The sequence below is a fragment of the Cottoperca gobio genome, chromosome 19 (assembly GCF_900634415.1).
Source record: "Cottoperca gobio chromosome 19, fCotGob3.1, whole genome shotgun sequence".
In the NCBI taxonomy this organism is placed as follows: domain Eukaryota; kingdom Metazoa; phylum Chordata; class Actinopteri; order Perciformes; family Bovichtidae; genus Cottoperca; species Cottoperca gobio.
The window spans coordinates 16,453,508-16,475,863 of record NC_041373.1 but is presented as its reverse complement, the minus strand read 5'-3'; the positions used below and the strand labels follow the sequence as shown (position 1 = coordinate 16,475,863).

General features: G+C 40.8%; 1 protein-coding gene across 1 annotated transcript; it reads right to left on the bottom strand.

Annotated features, from left to right (window-relative positions):
• Positions 1–4,716: 4,716 nt before the first annotated feature.
• dlx3b (distal-less homeobox 3b) lies at positions 4,717–6,873 on the bottom strand. Its single transcript, XM_029456530.1, has 3 exons — positions 6,531–6,873; positions 5,593–5,777; positions 4,717–5,266 (listed from the first exon to the last, which is right to left on the bottom strand). The coding sequence occupies exons 1-3, from the start codon at positions 6,871–6,873 to the stop codon at positions 4,952–4,954; spliced, it is 843 nt and encodes a 280-aa protein (XP_029312390.1). The 3' UTR covers positions 4,717–4,951.
• Between the last annotated feature and the right edge of the window lie 15,483 nt (positions 6,874–22,356).

Here is a 22,356-nt window from a genome sequence, read left to right as displayed (position 1 = left end):
ATATAGCAGAAGTTGTCAAACGTCCCAGGTTATTCTATCGCTCGGTCTCAAACAAGTTCTTCTGCTTTCTCTCCCGAGTTTTGCAGATACAATCTGATAGAAAAATTGGACACATTCCTTAAACACAACTCACGAGTTTCATCCGTTCAGAAGAAATCAACATGGATGGAGGTCATTTTACAGGACAGTGAAACAAAAAAAAAACGTTCTGTTTAAATACAGCAAAGTCACTCTGGACACACATGAACAACATGCACGCTGCTATGCCCACCATGTGTCACACACACACACACGCACACACACACACACACACACACACACACACACACACACACACACACACACACACACACACACACCCACACACACACACACAGTCCTGCGTACCTTAGTCAGAGCAGTGCAGCCTTGTTCAGGAGCTCTGCTTGGTGTTTCAGAACCAAAGCCCCATCAGAGCCGTGTGCTTTCACTCCTCCAAGATGATTTTCTCACATAACAAGCATTGTGTTACATTAACATCTCCTTCTTTATATATACGTACACCCTCGTGCACTTCCCCCCCCCCCCCCCCCCCCATTCCTGATCATTATGTGCCTTGTTACACATGCGGGCCGGAGGAAGAAGAGGCAAGTGACGGGCCATCAGGGAAGATTATAGGCAATTTCACATCTCCAGATTAGAATAATGGCTCGTGGAGTTGGACAGACAGAGTAGGACCTTTCAAACGAGGGCCAATTATCACGCAGGCAGATTGAAGGGAACGTGAAAAGGCTCCTCGTGTAACAGACAAGCGAAGAGGAGGAGACCGAAGGCTGTGAGATGGGGGGAAAGGTAAAGTGTGACTGTATCAAGACGGACGGTCGGAGTTATCACATACGAGGCGTCTGATGGGTTTTAATTCCAAGATGGCAATAAGAGGGAAAATTGCTCGTAATTAAATCCCAGTTGCTTTGAATGGCAACGCAGGTCTCTGGGGTGATTATTGTTATTAACGTGAGTGAGCTGACATCTCCGGTAATTGTGAGCAGCTTCCCTGTTAGAGAGAGTGAATGCATGATTTGGTTTCATCTGAAGGAAGGCTTGACTTAGTTCGGGGAATGATGCACACACACACACACACACACACACACACACACACACACACACACACACACACACACACACACACACTCTGGGGGGGGATTCAAAGATTTTGGCAGGGAGAAAGGTATTCACACTGGATTCAAGAAGGCCCAGCACATTTTCATGGTTATTTCTTCGGTTTGGTTTGTCTTTGGATTATGGACACACTACTGGCTCCATTTTCATGGAACTTGGTGGAAGGGTGCATCATGGGCCAAGGAAAAACTGAATACATTTTGGAACCGATCCTAAGCACGAGGGCGGATACACACACTAGTTTTCATCTATGGAAACTGCCTCGGTGGAGGTCTGCCCTCCTTGAGTGTCCTTCTATTTGTTTTAAAGGTTTGTTTGTGGAACTCATGTCTGGAGGCAACGTGTTCAGTTTGTAGGTCAAGATGACCGAGATGGTTTTATCAGGATGTGATGACTGGCACAGTCCGGGCTCTGGCCTGAGGTCAGTCAGGGTTCACGTGTCCACAGCTGTCAAGGATGCCATTCTCCCGTCATTTCATCCCAGTTTACAGCAAGATGGAGAGAGTGAGTGATCCTAATGCAGCCGAGGCTCGTCCCAGGCCCGGACTAAGTGTTGGACAGCTGCTGCAAGTCTTTCTGATGATGCATTTTAGTTCCCGACCTCCATCTCAACCCATATCGCTGCACCCCAGAGACAAGTGCCGACACCACTCTGTTGACTGTTGCAGGGGGGGAAGGAGAAGGGCCTGGGCACCGGCTCTATTTAGGGTGCTGTGATGTTGTGCCATGCAGGATCACATTCAAGTTCAACAGTTCAGCACCACCTCGATGGCTACTTACACTTGTTAATGTTTAGAGATGACATATATGGACACGCCTGACAAGCCCACACACACAAGTGCAGCCTGTAGCGAGCACACGTTTGTCTTCGGCACAAATGTTTCCCTCAGCCGAGGGGGCCACACACGCTGAAGGGTCCCGCGAGGGGAGGTCACATGTCCTCTTGATGAGATTTCATTGATATTAAAAGGCAATAGTACTCATGCTGTGCACTGAGATGATGAGTGATGCTGTAGACAACTGGTGTTGAGTTCAAGGGAATAAAGTAAAGTGGGACATTAGGGGGAAAAAATGTTTTGGTGAATGTTGATAGAATGTGTGTGAAGTTCGGTAGAAAATATGTACAGTGCTTTTTACAATAAATTAAATGTTAGTGTCAAAGAAAACCAAGAAGTCTAAGACAAACCTGTGACCCTAAAAAAAATTGAATCATAAATTATAATTTCAAATGATCATTAAATTAAATTCTGCAGATAATCCAAGTCCAACTGAATTAATCTTAAAATAAATTAAATAGATTGAAAAGTATTAGTTAATATCAATTCATATGGATTGTATAGTGTTAAAGTTCCCACTACCTTCACATCTCTTAAAGGTTTGTTGGCTTAGTCAACATTTCCAGTGGATGTGCTCATGTAGGAAATACTAATAAAATAAAACAGCACGAGGCAGACTCCATCCAATCAAGACTAAATAATATTTGCTTTAACCACAAATATCTTAATAATATAGAATTGAATGTATTTCTTCGTGTAAGTTTAAGTTTCGATGCAATAATCGTACTTAATTTTAATGTGAACGAATCTTTATCCAGAAGTATTTGATCGTTAGTACAATAATATGCTTTATTATTCTAACACATTTTTTTCTTGATGAAAGTAAATCCAAAAATGTCCAATTTAGGGAAAATAAAACGCACACTGTGAGATTTAACGTCTTAACGTGGATATATCTAAATCCAGGCTCTGAAATTACTGCAATGACACAATGCTGCAATAAAGTTTCACATAGTAACACCTCCGGTCGCGAGCGCATATCATTGTACTTACTAAATGCGGTAGAAAAGGTTAGGCCTGTAAAACGCCATGGGTACATTTTCTCTCAGTGCGTAATGGCGCCTTGGTGGTCCATGTGGATAAGATCGCCATTAGCAGTTTCTTTATTATGTAACTGTTTGTGCAGCATATTTAATAACGCGTGCTTTATGTGGCCGAACTGAGGTTATTGTCCGCTTTCATTATAGTTATCAGTTGTGAAGAAAGGGAGGTTGTGATTGTCTAATTGTCGGAGTATATTGTAATGTTTATCTAACATCTCTCAGATAATTAATATCTGTATGTTTGTGTATGTTTTACCTTCTATAGTGAAACGTTTTCTTAAACATTAGGTGAAAGTGCGTCATCACATGAATGACCCGTGACCTCAAGTGTAATCTGCTCAACAACAGATTATGTTTTACGACAGCTGCTTTGCCAAATGCTACAAAATGAAACGTCTGAAGTGAAGCACTCAAAAAAAAAAAGTAAAACAGCGTTGTGTTTTCTTATACCGTCAATATTTGGCCGTTACTATCTATCCTGCTGCGCGCGTGCGTGTGCACAAGTGAGATCCCCTACGGCAACGGACTTGCTTCACCCACAGTACCACACCGCACCCATCTCTCCCTCTCTGTGTGTGTGTTTGTGTGTGTGTGGGTGTGTGTGTGTGTGTGTGTGTGTGTGTGTGTGTGTGTGCGTGTGTGTGTGTGTGTGTGTGCGCGTGTGTGTGCAACGCGCTGAATTCTCTCTTGTTATCTGGCAGCAGAATAGTAATAAAACCGAGTGACTCCAACATGTCTGCTTGTGTGTCGCCTCCTACTGCAGCGCTTTGCACGCAGCTCTCAGTCAGCTCACATATGTTGTAACCATTATAGGCTCTACTTTATATACTTCAGTGTCAGTGGGATAAATAACATTTAGGATTTTAAGAAAATAAGGTTATAGCTAAAAAAATATGAGTAAATTAAAGATTCAGATTTAGGTCAAACTTGTAATTTCCAGTTAGAATTGTGCAACATTAAAATAAATGATGTACATTAATTGTAATAAGGCAATGAGACAACTTCTTTAAACACTGCCACTATATTCTTCCGCCATGTATAATGTGGCACACGTTTTTCTAGGACTACGCATAATAAGGAATAACACTTCTAGTTGATCTAAATATTTATTTAATTCATAAACAAAACAGGTGAACGTGTTTTCCTAACAAGGAGAACTGACTTCCCCACACTGAATAAATGTTTCTCTTGGCTCTCTTTGCATTGTTTAGAATGAAGTGACATTTGATCATCTGTCCTGAATGTAAAAACAATACAAAATGACAAAGCAGCTGGACAACAGCCTGATTATAAAAAGGGGGCTCGACACAAAACATGCAATTTACATCTTTATTCAATTGACAAGAAGGCAACAAGTGGACTAATTACATGAGTATGAGAATAGTTCTGGAAGCACCACGCATGCTGTCGTTCCGTTTCAAACAAATATCATCATAGTGGTTCTGCATATAAACACATATTTACAGCCTTCGACGTTTTTGTACAAATCCATATAAATATGACCTGAGTTCTCTTTTGACGCGCTCGCTACAAACCCACATGCATGTTTTTGAACGCAGCATGGATCAAACTGCACACTTTTGTCAATATTTGGTTTGTTGTTAGGCTACTTGTTAAAAAAAACTTTGCATATTCGTTTACAAAAAAAATGGAAAGAAATACAACAGAAGTGATAAATAATTTAATAATAATTAAAAAAAATAAAAACACGCCAGATGTCCGTTAAATATGCTGCCACAAGTGATTAGAAATCCCTCATGTGCTTTGTGAATGGAAACCCAATTCTGAAACATTCTTGATCAAAAAAAATCAAAAGCAATGTTTCACTTCAGGCCTGCTCTCGGTCCGGTTTGCTCTGCAGAGTCATTGTGGAGAGAGCTGGTTTGAGGAGATAAATCTGCTCGTGAGTCATTGTTAATAAACCGCTCCCACGCTTTGCTGCGGGACTGGGTGGTGCACGGTGCCCGGGTGCTGTAGGTGTGATCCCTGCTGGTACCAGTGGTTGTTATAATCCTCCAGGTATGGCGGCGAAGAGCTGTGCGTCGGCTGCGGGACCTGAGGTCTGTTGATCGGGGTGCTCTGAGGGGTGCTGTTCTCCCAGACCGCGGGGGAGGGCGGGGAATTACAGGCCATGGAGTCGCTGGCGTTGGGACTGTGGTCCAGGGGAACCTCGCCGTTTTTGTACAGCTTCTTGAACTTGGACCTCCGGTTCTGGAACCAGATCTTGACCTGGGAGAATAAGAGTGTGAACATTAATTGTAATGCAACTAAAAATTAAAAGATACGGTGCTATAACACATTTATAATGTTACCTTGCATGTAAATACTAGTTGCGTAGCGTTTTACATGGAGCAATTAGTATTCTCATTGTTTAACGTGTAATGTGAAAATAGTCAAACCGAGAGACACATAAATCTAATGTCTGCTGTGCGTAATTACGCATGACTGGATAATTACAGAGCAAATGGTTTACCATATATGGGATTCCCTGACTCACATGACAACTGTATATCAATTAGAAAATATCAGGTGTTTCACCGGGACAGGCAGCTTACCTGTGTCTGAGTAAGACCGAGCTGAGCCGCCAGCTCCGCTCTCTCGGGCAGCGCGAGGTACTGCGCCTTCTGGAAGCGTCTCTGCAGAGCAGCGAGCTGGTAGCTGGAGTAGATCGTCCTCGGCTTGCGGATCTTTTTCGGTTTTCCATTCACCATGCGGACCTCAGGCTCTGGCTCTTCTTTCACTAGAAATTACAACAAAAATAATTTTGATTAAAAAAAAACATCAAGAAGAACTTTGAACAACAATAAAGTGTAAAAACTTTGAGCGTCATAAAATAAAATAGAAACACAATACAGATGAGATGAAAAATCTGTCTGCGTATGAACATGTTGACATATGTGTTGTCATATTAAAGTGGCAATATTGCTTCAAAAGTTACAAACTATAATATGGCAACTTCAAAAGACAAACACAAAACTCAAATGTCCAATTTGACAAGTCAGCAGGTAACAATAAAATTGAAGGAGTGAATATTATTAGCTTTATTTAAACCATTATTGTTTTATTGCCATGCTGTTAATGGCTGGCTCGTTCCCAGGCTGTTAAACACATCAACACCAGCTCGTACTGAGCAAAAGTTAGTTTTGTACTAACAAAAACATAATAAATCAAAGACAGGGACAAGTGAATATTACACGGGCCTGTGAGGTCAACTTTATGGGGACATGAAAGGCAAAGAAAGCATGTAAATGGACTTAAGTCAGCAATGCTTTTTTTATTACCTCTCATTTCTACCATAAATATTTTCCAGAAACTAAAGGGACACTCTTAATCACTAGAGAAGGAAAGAAGCTGGTTTCACATGCAATCAGAGCTCTTTTAAAAGACTCACTCAGCCCGAACAATAGAGTTGACCTGAGCGCGCGATGACATTACGCACACTGGAGGTAAACACGATCGCATAAAAACATCCAAAGACTGTCTCAATATTTACCTGAGCACGTAGGCGATGGCTGCAGGTGATCTCTGTTGTAATGTCCGAACTGTCTGTAGCTATTTGTGTAGGGGTATTCAGATTTGGTCACGTACGCTCCAGCAGCTCCCATTCCGTTCAGATTAAACTGATGGTGGTAAGAGTTCATGGGCTGTCCGTACGCTTGACTCTGATAGTATTCGTGATGGCTCGGGGCCGTCTGTCCGCTGTAGTAGCCCATGTCCGTCACCGAAGACTCGGGGAGAGTAGGAGAGTCTTTGGAGCTCGGGTGGCAACTCATAGATCCTGGTAGATCGGTCAAAATACTCGCAATCTTCTTCTCATACGTCTGTCCGGTGCTCATGGTGAAAGCAGCCCTCCGGAGAAAAGAAAGTCCACTCGGGGATTCTTTTTGTTGTGAAGTGCGTAAAGCAAAAAAAAAATAAAGAATTGGTGTGTGCGCGCTTTAGAGAGCTAATAGTCCAGTGAAACTCTCCCAGCTGCAGTAACTTGGTTGTGGCACAGCTCTGCTTCTGTGACACAGAGTTATAGAGAGCTGGGCTGGAAGCTGCCTTCCCATTGGCTCCACGCCCCCCCCCCCCCTTTTTGCGCTCGAGGCGAAGTGGTTAAAACCCAGCCTTCAGCTAAGAGCGCCGATGCACGCATACATAGTTTTCTTTTTTCTTTTTTGTCTTTAAATTTGCATTTACCTGATCACTGGGTGAACATGTAGCTCTGTTGGCCTTCAGGGACCGTCTGTGAAAAACACAACTGCTCCATAGATCCCTTTCCCCCCGAATAACTGCATCATCCTGCAGACTGGCACCAAGATATAACACAATAGCCTTTCTAAAGCCTAATCCTGCAGCCAGACCGTCTCCTTAATGTTTTATGCAATGTTTTCTTAACAGTGCTTCGAGATCACACTTTATTCAGCCCATTGAAAGGCTGCAGCCAGCCTCCCACAGACTCCTATTGTCATTCAAAGGGGTTGGCGGACAGTGAACCTTACGTGAAAGCGATGGGAGAGATAGGTAAGAGAGTCGTTCAACTGATGTTGCCCGTGGGTAAATTCCTCTACACTGTCCGTGTTGTGTGTGTGTGTGTGTGTGTGTGTGTGTGTGTGTGTGTGTGTGTGTGTGTGTGTGTGCGTGTGTGTGTGAATATGCAAATTCTAACAACACTGTTTTAGAAAAGTACGGAAGGAGCTGGACTTATAGTTCGCAGGAGAATAAAAAATTTAAATACCTTTATCTTGTAATTAAAAATAATCTTTGACTTTGTCCACTTTTCTGCAGCTCATGTGCTGTGAGCTGAACTCACGGTGCACAGCGCCCCCTGCTGTTTCATTCACAAATGGGACTTTCTGCCTGCAGAACAGACAAATGCAGCTTCACACAACTGCAGATGTACAAACTGTGTGTTGTCGGCCGCTGTCGATATTCTCCATTGTTAAATTAACATTTTCAGCGATCACAATAGTAAGTGTTTAAATCACACTTGTGCAATTCTTGAATGAAAGGTGCTATACAAATAAAGCTTATTATTATTATTATTATTATCATCATTATTATTATTATTATTATTATTATTATTATTATTATTATTATCATCATTATTATTATTATTAATAACATTAGTATTATTATTATTATTATTATATTATTATTATTATTATTATTATTATTATTATTATTATTATTATTATTATTATTATTATTATTATTATTATTATTATTATTATTATCATCATCATTATTATTATTAATATAATTATAATTATAATTATAATTATAATTATAATTATAATTATAATTATTATTACTATTATTATTATTATTATTATTATTAACATTAGTATTGTTATTATTATTATCATTATTATCATTATTATTATTATTATTATTATTATTATTATTATTATTATTATTATTATTATTATTATTATTATTATTATTATTATTATTATATTGTGATGCATTTCCTCTGAAGGCCCTCATGTCTGATAAACTACCGCCCTCTTGTGGAAGGTTTCTGTAGCACATGTGTGAAATGTCAAAGGGTCAGTTCACCCAAACAGCCCAAATATATAAAACATAAAAATAACGTTAAAAAAATGTAAATTAAAAAGAAAAATTATTTCTAGCAAGGACTAAAGCTACCCATATATTCAGTACACATTATGCCACACACATTAAAACCTTCTCTTTCTTTCTTTCTTGTTTGTTTCTTCATGTATGCACTGTGTTTACTGTGTGGGGGAAGGATAACTACAAGTAAAAAGGTCAAATATTGTGTCAAAATTATTTAAAGAACAGGACTATGTAATGACACATTCAAGTATATAAAAAAAGACAACAATAATTGCCCATAGTTTCACTCTATTTGCCAACATTTTAATGTTTTGGTAAGACTACAAAACATACAGCCTGAGTCCAAAGTCCAATGTGATTCTTTAAATGTCTTAGAAGTGAATGAATATTCACTTTAATATGATATAAAACATAAGACATCTCCATATCCGAGAGGCTGAAAACAGCATTTTCTGACATTTTTGCATGAAAAAGTATTTAATCGATTACTCAAATAATGATTTGATCTTTTCTGTGGACAGAAAACCATTGATAGATGTTATTGAGGGCAGCTTTATATAACATGTTGATCATGAAAGTGTTTTTCTGAAAGTGAATATTCTGCCAAACGCCCGCGGACCTCGCAGCATATTTAAACAGGTCTGAGAGCGACGGTGCAAGTCTCAAATTGTTCATCCAATCTGTGGATTCATCGCAAGTCTCACACTTTAAACTCCTGCAGAGCAGCAGTGGAAGCTCCTGATGTACATGTATCACACGAGATAAATGAGGAAATAGATGCACAGTCAGTCCAAATACACAAACCTGTGTATGTTTCCAATGCATGAGCAGAATAAAGCCCACACACTCGAGATGTAAACGTGTTTATTAGCATGTGGTGGACAGTAAGTACGAACAGTCACTGAAGTACATGAAGTTTCCTCTCTCGCCTTCAGGGCGCGCCACCTTACAAGTCAAGTGCTTCACTCGAGTACTTCCATGTCCTGCTACTTTATACTTCTACTCTTCAGAGACAAGTATTGTACTTTTTACGTCACTATATTTACCTGATAACTTAACTTACTTTGAAGTTTCACAAACCATAATAATAATAATAATAATAATAATTAATTTATATAGCGCTTTTCGAGACCTCAAAGCCACTTTACAATAATAAACACATGAATATACATGTAATATAACAAAGTACATACTCAAAACTGCTTCTAGAAAGTCACAAAGTAACAATCTACCAAATGATCTTCAGTCCTGTGAGTCGCACGTGAACATTAAAGCATAAGTTGCTCTTTTATTGTGAAATAATCAAAAATATTGTAGTATCACAAAACATCCAGGAGATGGTGCATGTGTCTTAGATTCCAATGTGGTGGTGTCAATATGAAAAGACTGTCCTCTCACACACACACACACACACACACGCACATGCACACGCACACGCACACACACACACAATTTTGACAGTAATCTGTGTTTTCCGCTTTATTGCTAAGTATCAAACATTTGTTAAAGAAATAATCAAATGTAATAAGTTACATTACTTTCATAAAGCCATTAAAATAGTTACATTACTCATTACATTTGAACAGGGTAACTCGTAACCTGTGACCTATTACATTTCAAAAGTAAACTTCTGACCAATGATAGTGTTTATTAAGAGATCTCCGTGTGCCTATTAATACCAAAAGAAGGAACTCTGAAGTAGGCAAAGTTTAGGAAATGACTATGATTTACAGGTAAAGTTGTTTGCCATCAGGTCACACCCGCAAAAAGCATGAAATTGCAGAGAGCAGACCTCTAATCTGCAAACTTGGTGTTTGTCTTTGATCCACAAATGTCTTCCAGACAGCAGACAGTGACAGACTCGTTGCCACCTGTATGCATCAACCTGTAGACGCTGGTGTACAGTCTGTAGTTGCTCCTCTGGTATAAATGTGTGTACACGTTGGCATCACTCTTACATCCTTGACTCAAATCATTTTATTTTTGTAAGAGCCTAGTGTTATCTGACTTTGGGTGAAAATCTATTCTGCGCACGGTCAAATGAACTTCTCTGCAGTTCTCTGTGAGTCGACCAATCAAACGCTCACAGCACAGTAACACGAGACAGCTTCAGGGCCGTGTTTTGTACTTTTTCTTTCGAATGCAGTGTGTAAAAGTGGAACAGCTGGCTTGGTTCCAACACAGGACAAAAGCTCAGACCTTGCCCAGAGAAACCCCGGCAATTACCGGCTAACTAGGGTTTGGTCTGATCGCTGTCGAGGTAAAAAACTGTACATTACAAACGAAGCCGTTTCCCCCGTCGGAGAAAGTAATTTTCTTCCCATTTCTTAAGATCTTCCTGAGAGTCATCAGTGTGATTAAAGGAGCCCCTTCAGTGACCCTCAGACATGATGTATGAGTGAGAATCAGAGACACAGCAGTCTCGCTATTTTCTCAGGACCTTGATAGGATGACAGTGGCTGAAGTTATCCTTCAAGTACAAGATGTGCTTTTCTCCGTATCTCTCCTTGCGGCTCTTCTTTTGTTTTTCTTTTACAATTTTGAGATGCCAGCTTGAGCATTCCAGATTGAATTGGTTCTCTCTCAGACTGTACGCAGTGTTATGAAGGCCTCGAGACAAATGTTGAATGCTCTTGTTTTGTCTGTGCTCAAGTGTTTCTGAAATAGGGAAGCTCAGAGAGGCGAGAATTGTGTTTACGACTTAAGAACAGCATTCATGTTTTCCCTAACAGCAGATTGTTATATAGAGCTTTCCAATCTTTCCATTCATACAGAGTCAGAGGCTACCATAGAAGGTGCACATCATCTGGAGAAATATGAGGTTTAGTATCTTGCCCAAGGACACTTTGACATGCTGACTGCAGGACTGGGGATTGAACCGCCGACCTTCGGACTCCTGAGCCACAGCTGCCCTAAGAAAGTCTGCAAGTACCACATGCGTATGTGTCACATCATTATACTGTATAAAACTGGGCTTGAACAAAGCAAGACTTACAAGGGGAAACACATATGTATGTACTCACCTACCTATTTGCACCGTAAGGACTTCTGTAGCAGCACTGAGTGCTATTTAACCCCCTACTCAAAACGACTCAAAGGGATCCCCTTCAGTGCAGTAATCTGCACATAATTCCACAATCATATACACCTACACTGCAGAGGATGTTTAGACTTTAATTATGAGGGGGATCCCACAAAAACAAACTTCCCTCATTGCTTCCTACGCCCCCGCGACCATCAACACAATTTCATCTCCCTTTGAAAACTTCAAGGCAGCAACATCGAGCTCCTTGAGATAATGAAACGCCTCCGGCTAGTTTGTGCTGATCTGATTGAATGGTTCGGAAAGGGAGTCAGGGCACTCTCATGAGGGGGAGAACTGCAAGTCTATTAACTGCTAACTCTCTCTTTTCACTCCCCCTCTCTCGATCTATCGTCTTTCCTTAGTCGTGATTGGAGATTAAAACAAAAGAGGGCAATGAGTCAAGGACTTTGAGCCATCTGCGTAATGTAGATGTGTGTGTCACCTGCTGCGTTTTACTTCTACTCTATTAAGTACACGATCTGCAAAATGCATTATCCAAACACTGACATGTACAATATGATAGCACTGAGTCAAACTCATCAGAAAACTACAGTAATTGTCTTCCACTGAAACATCTCAGCGCTCCCATCCCTCCAAACTAAAAATACTCCACTCGATCTGGGATTTCATTTGTTTCTGCCTCCCAGTGGTGTTGTAAGTTGGCTCAGCTACATAAAATTGAAGCCTCGCTGTTCCCAGGCTGCTTCCCACCAGGACAGTGCAGTGTGCAGAAATGGTGTGTCTGTGTGTGTGTGTGTGTGTGTGTGTGTGTGTGTGTGTGTGTGTGTGTCTGTGTGTGTGTCTGTGTGTGTGTGTGTCTGTGTGTGTGTGTTGTTCACTGAAGGCGACCAGAGGAAGGAGCACAGGTAAGGCCTACGTAATGTGTTCCCAGGGGTCCACAGCTGCCAAAGGAGTCAAAAAGCTAATAGAAGACACATGTGGCCAGATGTTAAAGGGCATGCCCTTTTCCTCAAGCACACGCACGCACAGTCACACACACACACACACACACACACACACACACACACACACACACACACACACACACACACATACACTTGCACAAAAACTAATCCAAAACACCTTCTAAAGCTAAACGCTCCCCTGCAGGGCTGCTTCCACCCACACTGGCTCTCCTGCGAGCTGAACAACAGAGTGGCTCCACTGCTATTGGCCATCTGCTGCTTTTAATGGAGCGCTAATGACACTTGTCTCTCTGCAGTCACGCTCAGCAGTTAACACACTTCCTTCACTCGCAGCCTGTTACATGTACAGTATAATTGTATCATGACAATATGATCACACTGCGCTATATATTGTGCTATTACAATTCTGATGAATGACTCCACAATGTAACTATAAACTAACAAAATATGTAGTCAATGTTTTCACGACGCTGTTACAGTAACGGGTTGAGAGTGCGTGAGAACGGGACCACCAGGGTCCTGTGTTCCCTGGCTCAACAATGAGACCTTTCAAAGATGTTATTTTCTCCCTTTGTTCTTATGAACTGCAAATATGGACCTTACCAAACTCTTACAATGAGGACCCTGGGAACATAGGAATAGCATGCAGAGAAATGTAGCTAAAGGTGATGGTTGAAATCGCTAATGGATAAAGAGTTCACATAGCTAGCTAAAGTTAATAGTAAACAGTTGAAATAATTAGTTAAAAATAACGGATAAATAGTTAGAGAGCTAAAAAAGAATGGATAAACAACCATAATAGTTAGATAAAATTGATATAGCCTAAAGTTAAAAGAATTAGCTTAATGTAAAGCTTGACGTATGCTAATGCGTAAACAGTATTTTTAATAGGATTTTGCTTCCATTTGTTAAATCATGATATTGTATTTCAGAAAGCCATATGTCGGCCATATTAAGAGTCCTAAGTGAAGTTATATGTGAGCACATACTTCAACAAGTGTTTAGTCTGTAGTATGTTTGAATGCAGGGATGTACACAAACAACCCCCTGGACGGAGACAACAGGCCTCTGACCCCGAGAGCATTCCATGTCGATCAGCATGTGCAACAGTGCACTGCGCTAATTCAGTGGTCTGGTCCAACTCGACTGTGAGCTAAACACACTGAGCTGAACAATGACAGCCTAACGTCCCATTAGTGGGTGTGTCTGTTATTTTATATACATTGAAAGATCTGATGCATCCTCCGTTACAAATTAACTTCCTGTATCTTTTCTCTATTGTGGGTTTTTTGAGTTGTACGACATATTTTCCTATCCCTGATGTGTCTCTCTCTCCTCCACCTCCTACAAATCCTCTCCATCTTTTCCACTCAGCTGGCACGAACACCAGACGCTACACAGAGGCATCCGCACAAGTGTCCCCGTCCTGGCAACCCCAGCCTCATAGACAGGAATGCATCTACTCTCCGGCTCCACTTTGCCAAGAGTGGATGAGTGAGAGCGGCCTGTAGAAACAGCTGTGCAAGGAGTGATCAAAAGGCAGAGGGAGACTTCTTTGATTACTACCTCTTTGTTCGCCCTCCACTCAAACTTGAGTATTCACTAAGGCCACTCTCTGAGTGGGCGGCAAGCCAGGGGAATGCACAAGGCAATAGCATGATTATTGGAGTGAGAATATCTTTGTATCTATTTATATTTTAAAGCCATCTGCTGCAGAACAATTCCAAACATCTCATGCCAATGGCAATTAAACTACAATATTTGCAAATGTCTCAGTCTCCCATGACTCTAGCTAAGTCCCTACTGTCTCACAGTTCATCTTGACCCCTCACCCCTTTGTGCTCGTCTCTTATGGTGCTTATCACTGAAGATTGAATATGTAGCCTTGGTTACAGCTACTCTCTCCTTGAGCCTGCTGGGTTGAGATGCCCTCTCCCAGGATTCTCACAGGAAGCTCCACCCTTATCCAAGCATGTCAGTTTTGGCTCAGAGTGAAACGCATGGAAGACTAGATAACACTGCTCCCTTTTATCGGCTGATTATCTCGACTGAATCAGCCGGCAGGATGACACCAGTTTTCATCTCCCCGTGTTTCTAGCAAAGTTTGCCCTCCACTTTGCTTTCTATGAAGGTTACAGCACCTCATCAAAGTCTTGTCAACTTGGTCACAGTAGGTGTTAAGAGAAGTGTGTGATACACTTTGGCAAAGTGTAAGATTAAACAAAGTGTACAGTATAGAAACTGTAGAAATATAGTTTGAGTTTGGTGGTTTAGGATGTTTTTTGTGATCGTCATTGCATGTACCCTGCAATAACGTCTGTAGTAAAGCTCAATATTCAAATTCGAGGAAGCCATTTTTAAAACTTCATGTGAAAGATGAACTATTAATAATAAAATATTAAATTCAAATGGTTTCAACGGCCACAGCATCCAGAAGTACGTACAAAGGTCCTGACACCCAGCACATTTGCGTAGGTGTTTCTTGTAAACCAAATTCAAACGGCTACAACAAATGTACTCAAATGTCTTTGACTGGAAACCTTTTGTAGGTAGGAAAATCACAGAAAAGTCTTGTGTCAGACATCCACCTTGTTATTTGGTGGGCTTGTTAACACAGCGTGGAAAGCTGTCATTTCTCTAGGCATGCCTGAGCACGGCAGATTTCGGGAGTGCCCCGTTCTGCCCCCTTTTCCTACTCAGCTTACACAAAAAAACTCCAGCATGGTTTCTCATCTCCATCTTATAAACTTTCAGTCATAGCTCTTAAATCAAACGTGGCAGAGTGAGTCAATCAGGCTGTTAAATCAGGTTGAAACAAGGTGCGTCAGTCGGCAGCCACTCTAATCCATCTGACCATGAGTAAGTTTCTGCTTAAATATTTGGCCCCAGGAGGTGAGTGCCCTCCCTCCTACCTCCTCTCTCTCGTCTCCTGGATCTGGTGTTCTGAGGGAAGTGATAATGACATGAAGTCCAGTCCAGGAAACAAGGGATATACACCAGCAACTGCTCGGCCTGGAGCAGTAATTCCCAGCGAGAAGTACATGTAACTCAAGGGGTAGCCTACTTCTGAAGTTCCTTTGGGGGTAAATGGAAAGATTGTGGAGTAGCTTGACTAATTTAAAACATTCATTACTATTTAAAAAAATTTTTTAAATACATCCACGCAGTTCACCAGGAGAATTCATGAAAAGTCGTTATCAAATAAGCAAAGAAACAGGATGGATAAGTGGTTGAAATACTAATAATTAGCTAAAAAGTAATGGATAAACAGTTAAAATAGTTAGCTTAAAGTAAAGAACAGTTAAAATAGTTAGCTTAAAGTAATAAACAGTTAAAATAGTTAGCTTAAAGTAATGAACAGTTAAAATAGTTAGCTTAAAGTAATGAACAGTTAAAATAGTTAGCTTAAAGTAAAGAACAGTTAAAATAGTTAGCTTAAAGTAAAGAACAGTTAAAATAGTTAGCTTAAAGTAATAAACAGTTCAAATAGTTAGCTTAAAGTAATGAACAGTTAAAATAGTTAGCTTAAAGTAAAGAACAGTTAAAATAGTTAGCTTAAAGTAAAGAACAGTTCAGATAGTTAGCTTAAAGTAATGAACAGTTAAAATAGTTAGCTTAAAGTAATGAACAGTTAAAATAGTTAGCTTAAAGTAAAGAACAGTTAAAATAGTTAGCTTAAAGTAAAGAACAGTTCAGATAGTTAGCTTAAAGTAATGAACAGTTAAAATAGTTAGCTTAAAGTAATGAACAGTTAAAATAGTTAGCTTAAAGTAATGAACAGTTAAAATAGTTAGCTTAAAGTAAAGAACAGTTAAAATAATTAGCCTAAAGTAATGAACAGTTAAAATAGTTAGCTTAAAGTAATAAACAGTTGAAATCATTATCTTAAAGTATAATATTGGACAAACAGTTAAAATAGTTAGCCTAAAGTAATGGATATAAAGTATAAAAAGTTAGCGTAAAGTAGCCTAATGGATAAATGGTGAAATAACCTAAAGTAATGAATAGTGGTTGAAATAGCTCAAATGAATGGAAAATTGTTGATAGCGGTGTTAATGAAGGGGCACTTCGATTTATCTGACAGGTCAGTGGGGGGGGGGGGGGGGGGTAGCCTATGTCTGATAAAAAAAGCTTTGAGTCAATATATATTATTTATTAATTTACAAAACACTATCAATAACATGAAAGCTTGTATTGCGCATGCTCACATGAAAATCCCAGCTACCTCTGAGCACTTCATCTTGACAATGGTCATCTCAGGTGCTATGATTGAAGGCTACCACCCACAGTGTCACAGGCCACAGTGTGAGGGACAGCGCCCCCAGACAGGCCTCTCTGTGTTTGCCTTACTGCTGAGTCCCTGCCAGTGTCCCTTGCTAATGAATGGACATTTAATGATCTGAGAGGGCCATTCAATTGAGTGGAAAATGTGCAGGTCTGTAGAGTGCAGCTCCACTTGTCGAAGGAAACAAAGGGCTCGGCTCTGTATTCACACACACACAGTAGAGAGGGACGGAGTGGATTCACACGCTGGCTTGAGAGGAGACACACACACACACACACACACACACACACACACACACACACACACACACACACACACACACTGCATGCATGGCATAACAAGGAAGAAGGCTCATATGCATTACTTACATAAGATATTTCATCAATTCTACCAACTAAAAAGTATTTCTAATGGGAATTATTGTACAACAAACAATATCCACAACTACTATCTCCTGCTTCTCCATCAGAAAACTCAATCACCTGAACACACAGACTTTAATATTTACAATCTCATGAATGTATTAACATTACAGCAGTTTAACACCCAATCAAACCTTAACCATCTGCCAACCTCAGCACAGTCACAACAAACAAAGGACGTGGACCACAGGTTTGGCTGTCAAAAAGCAACACATACATATGTGTTCAATATAAGCCGATCCTTTAATGTTCCAACGTTTATCTGCAGGTCATACAAGCCTAGTCATAAACAAAATGGCACCATGCGGTTACAGTGGCTCTTCTGCAAACAGCCTGATCAAAAGACGACGGGAAAAGAAATCCTCAGCGTTTATAGGAGGTCTGAGGGTGACCAGTGAAGTTTGCATGGGATCGGGCAACTAGACAGCCTATACGCTGCGCAGACAGGAAGGAGGCTTTATAAGTAGCATTGTAAATCATAGCAACTCACTTTACCACAGGAGGGAGGACAAGTGATGTGGGAGCAAACTCGCGTTGTGTTTGCAGGTCAGATTTACTGCAGTTACCCTCTAGATTGTGTCATTATTCAATGGTCTGTCCACCAGATTACATTAGGCCTGGTCACAGCACAATGCATCAGATTTACTGCCCTATATATTCACCTATTATCCAGGGTGAAGAATAGCGGGGCTGTTAATAATTGGATTAAGTGAATGTAGATAGGAATATAATTATCCAGTTTGTCAAAGTGGCAATGTGACTTTCAGAGACAATTGTAAACCAATATTCCCAATCCTTTCATGCTATTTCATCTCCGGAGATAACGTGTGGCCACACGTGTGTGTTTTTTCTTTCTGCTGTGTACCTATAAAGATAATGCAGCACTTTCTGAAAGAGGGGGCTGTTTAGGTCCCAGAGACAGATAACTGCTCCTTTGGTAAACATTGCAGACAAATGATAGCGTGGGCTTTGCAAGCTTGTTAAGTATCAAGTTCTGAGTTAATGTGTCCCATGGGAGGAGGGGTAAATCTTGACTTAGGTGAAATGCTCACCTGACCTTTTTGAGCACATGCAACAGCTAATAACTCGTGCAGAGAGATAGTTCTTTCATTCACCCTCTCCCTTAAAGATCTGTATTTTCTGAGATATAAACTGCACTGGATGAATAATAGATGTATAGTTTTAGGCATGTGTGTGGTGCTTATTCCTTTTCTATCTTTAAGACTGAGAGCTCATGCCCAAGGTTATCAGTCCTCTGGGCACAAAGCCAGATCCAACCCAGACTCCCCTCAAACATTTCTTTCTTTACCTTTGACTCCTCTGCACAGAATTGTTCATTTTGAACAAAAGTGTCTACGGGCAGAGAAAGGAATGCCGCGTGCGGTGACTCCCTTTTTAATGATTAAGCATTACTGAGAGTGTACCATTGTACTGCTTTGATTTCATTTTCACCCTTAATAAATCATTAACTTTATATCACATATTCCTATCACTGACATTTCCACAAAGCACCAGAAAGGTTTGGAATTGAACTCCGAAAGCTTATTTGCTTTCTTGCTGATATCTGTATGGTAAACTACAGCCAGCAGCCAGTTAACCTAGCTTAGCATAACGATTGGTAACAAAATAAGCTCATGCCACCACCAAGAAGAACTTTAACCCACTTTTCCTCCATTTCCTGTCCGCACACTCAAACAAATCGCCGTAAACCAAAGAAAGCTTCTTAGTATCGCTATGTTGCAGCATGGACTTGAAGCTAGATGCACATGTTGAAGCTGGGTACACTGAATAAACCAAGACTGTTCGCAGGTTATGTAATTGGCCACCGCAGCGCGACGTCGGGTTGCTTTTTCCCAGAAGTTGTTTCTGTTTCAACTTTTTGTGGCAGGCATCTCCATCGGTTTCCACCACCGCAGCCTAAACGCACTGCCCACATTGAAATGAATGGGAGGACTCACTTTCACAGGCCAAGAATTTGTCCGGCACATCACCTCTCATAAATCATGTTATTTAGTGAGCTTTAAAGGTGCTTATATGTGGCTTTTCTTACCTTAGACAGAGCCAGGTTTCCAGTCTTTATGCTAAGCTAAGCTAACCGGTTGTTGGCTGTAGCTTTATATTAAGCCGCCAGATATGTCAAGTGTGGTATCAATCTTCTCATCTAACTCTTGGTGAGAAAGCAAATAAGCTTATTGCCAAAATGTCGAACTATTCCTTTAACAGAAAGAAAGACAAACTGGAGGATTCATTGTTATGATGGGATAACATGGTTTTGTGTAACAGCTGTTTTGTTTCCACAACACAGTGAATATGTCCCGCTGTCTCCCATCGCTCTATCTGTCTGCCTGAGAGCTAAGCTCAAAAACAGGTGCCACTGGACAGTGGGAGAGTGTTTGTGGCCACGCCTTCCTCTTCAGGCTATACATTCCTACACTTAGCACGAACTGGAGACCTGAGGAACAGCAAGACCATGTGTGGGTCCCAAACCCCTGCTGCATTTCCTTCCTGCCATACACATACACCAAACATTCAAAGAACACGCACATGTGGATGCTGACATGCAGCCCCCGCACTCAAATGAACAAATGTGAACATATACTCATGAATGAATGAATGAATGAAGATTTAACAGGGATGCTTAGCAACCTAGCAGTCATAAAACACCATTTTCACATGCAGAGACATTATATGGAGAGGTATCGTATAACATCAGGCCAGTTGTCCCATATTAGATAAAGCCTATAGTGCGAACATATGTGCTTCAATGTGATAATGGCAATTCCATCCTGTATTACATCAAGTTGAATCCCAAGAGTTGAGTTTGTAACTCATGGAATGTAAGAACTTGATACAATGTGGTGTTTATTAGGACTTTGGAAATAATACATTTATTTCTACAGTGTGTTATCCCTCCCTTCATACCAAAACTGATTGGTAGATAAGCCGGCGTCAGTTGTTTCCTGAATGCAATCTCTTCATATGGAAACTGAGGCTGAGAGTTGAGTGGAATATTCAGGCAAAAGCTTGGTGTACTAAACAAAACGACATATTATTAGATTTCGCTCATGCATTATTCATATTTTATTCTAATATTAGATTTAATTTGTGCCAGACAAAGTTACAGCAGATCATTTGTCTCTAAAAGTTCACTTGATGTTCTGCAATATAGCCAAAGAACAGCCAATGTATGAAAGTTAAATCTTAAATGTGACATTGTGATAAAGCTGCATATTATTTGTGCACATGTGCAGCGTGCTTCTGCATAAATGTGCGCATGTTTCTGTTGTAAATGACTGGTTTGGTGGAAAGGGCAGAGTAGATCATGTTTTATTCCTGTGAAGGTCATCTGAGCCCAGCAAGAGTCCTGGCTGGACTTTAAAGACCGCTCTGTCTTCCCCCTCGCTATCAGCGCTCAGAACATAGTGGCTTCATAGCAAATCCCAGCTCCATGGCAACGACCTGCTCTGCGGTCGCCTGTGAGAGCGTGCTGTGTTTCATATTCAACCAATGTCCTGCTCTGTATGTTACGTTCGCCAGTTATGTGGATTAATATTCATGGAAATTCAACATGAGGCTAACATCTAGTTATTGTTTTTATTTTATTTTAATCTTCGTGTCCACACGGCTGTTTCTGTCGTTCTCACTGTCTGACGTCACACAAAGACTATTGAGTAAGTACAGAGAGAAGTGTAATGAGGACTATTATGGAGCACACTGATGCGTTTGCTCTGCTCTACAACAGCCAGTCCATTTCTATTATCACACATTCACATCAGGAACTGCACATAGCATCCCACTCTTCCCATCAGCCCTCGGCACTCTTTCAAAGGATGCCTTGAGATTGAGCCATTTGGGATATTCGACAAACCCACAAAGCAGCAGGAAAAGTTGAGCGGGAAGATGTTATAAGTATGTAAGCTTAACCTCCTCAATTAAGTGGACATCATGAGGTAGAAAGAACAACGAGAAGGGGAACAAGGGGGGACTTCTGTGACGGTACGGTGGGTTTGGTGAGGGGGGAAAAAAGGAAACTGGAAGATAAATTGCAAATTACATTCCATGAGTGTTGTGTGGGTTAAGACTGTGGAGCGGAGGACTCTGGGGGCAGCAGCAACTGCATTCGGGTCTTTGTCCTCATAATTCACTGGTGTAGGCTTACAGCGGGGTCTGGGGAATACACATTTTAAGGCCTGAACTCTTTTTCCTCTGTACTGTAACACTGGACAGGGACTGAAGGTGAACTTACTGCTCTTGTGCCTAAAGATTATCACATACAGCTTTTTGTACGCCTTTAATTTCCATTACTAGGCAACACTAGTGCCAACAGTGATTAACATTTGGCTGTCAACTCCAGCAGTGTATGTTTTTCTGCCTACAAAGAAGAGTGCAGTTTGTCAGTATCAGAGTGACACTTTTCAGATGTCTAAAGGGTGGGTCCAAGACCCGCAGGGGTGAAGGATCAGGTGTTCTCCAGTCCTTTCGCATTGGGAATTGATCACATAGAGGAAAAAATAAGAAGTGAAATTGCTCGTCTGTTGTTGTTTGGTCGCTTTAAATTCCTCCCTGCTAATATCTCTCTCTCTGGACGTTTGTCTTGTGTCGAGCCAGGGCGGTCAATCGGGGTCTGGATCTCATGGATCTGCTCTACGTCAGTGCAGCACCAGACGCACATCTTGATAAGGCAACAACAGGATGTTGACTGTATACACTGGCATGTTGTGCGCTCACCTTTGAGCTGAACAGCTTTTCACCTGTTAGATAATATGAAAACGCCAACACAAAGTTTAAGCCTGGATTAACTCTGGAAACACGGCCCAGGGTTGTTAAAGTCACAGATAAAGATGTGACCGCCATTGTAATGTAATGTGTGTTTTCTGTTTGTGTTGTATTCATACTTCTTGTTTCCTGGTATCAAAAGGCAGTTATATTAAGTATGGACACAGAACGCACACAAATACTACATATGCCCGTTTAACACAGTCAGTTACATTCATATCAACTCAACATTGGGATTACTTGGCTCTGTGAGAAGGAGG

Bases quoted from the DNA above. Each gene is read 5' to 3' on its own strand.
- dlx3b (XM_029456530.1), bottom strand. From the start codon at position 6,873: ATGAGCACCGGACAGACGTATGAGAAGAAGATTGCGAGTATTTTGACC. The intron at 5,778-6,530 runs GTAAATATTGAG...TGTAATTTCTAG, and splicing joins GCCATCGCCTACGTGCTCAG to TGAAAGAAGAGCCAGAGCCT. The intron at 5,267-5,592 runs GTAAGCTGCCTG...TTATTCTCCCAG, and splicing joins TCGGTCTTACTCAGACACAG to GTCAAGATCTGGTTCCAGAA.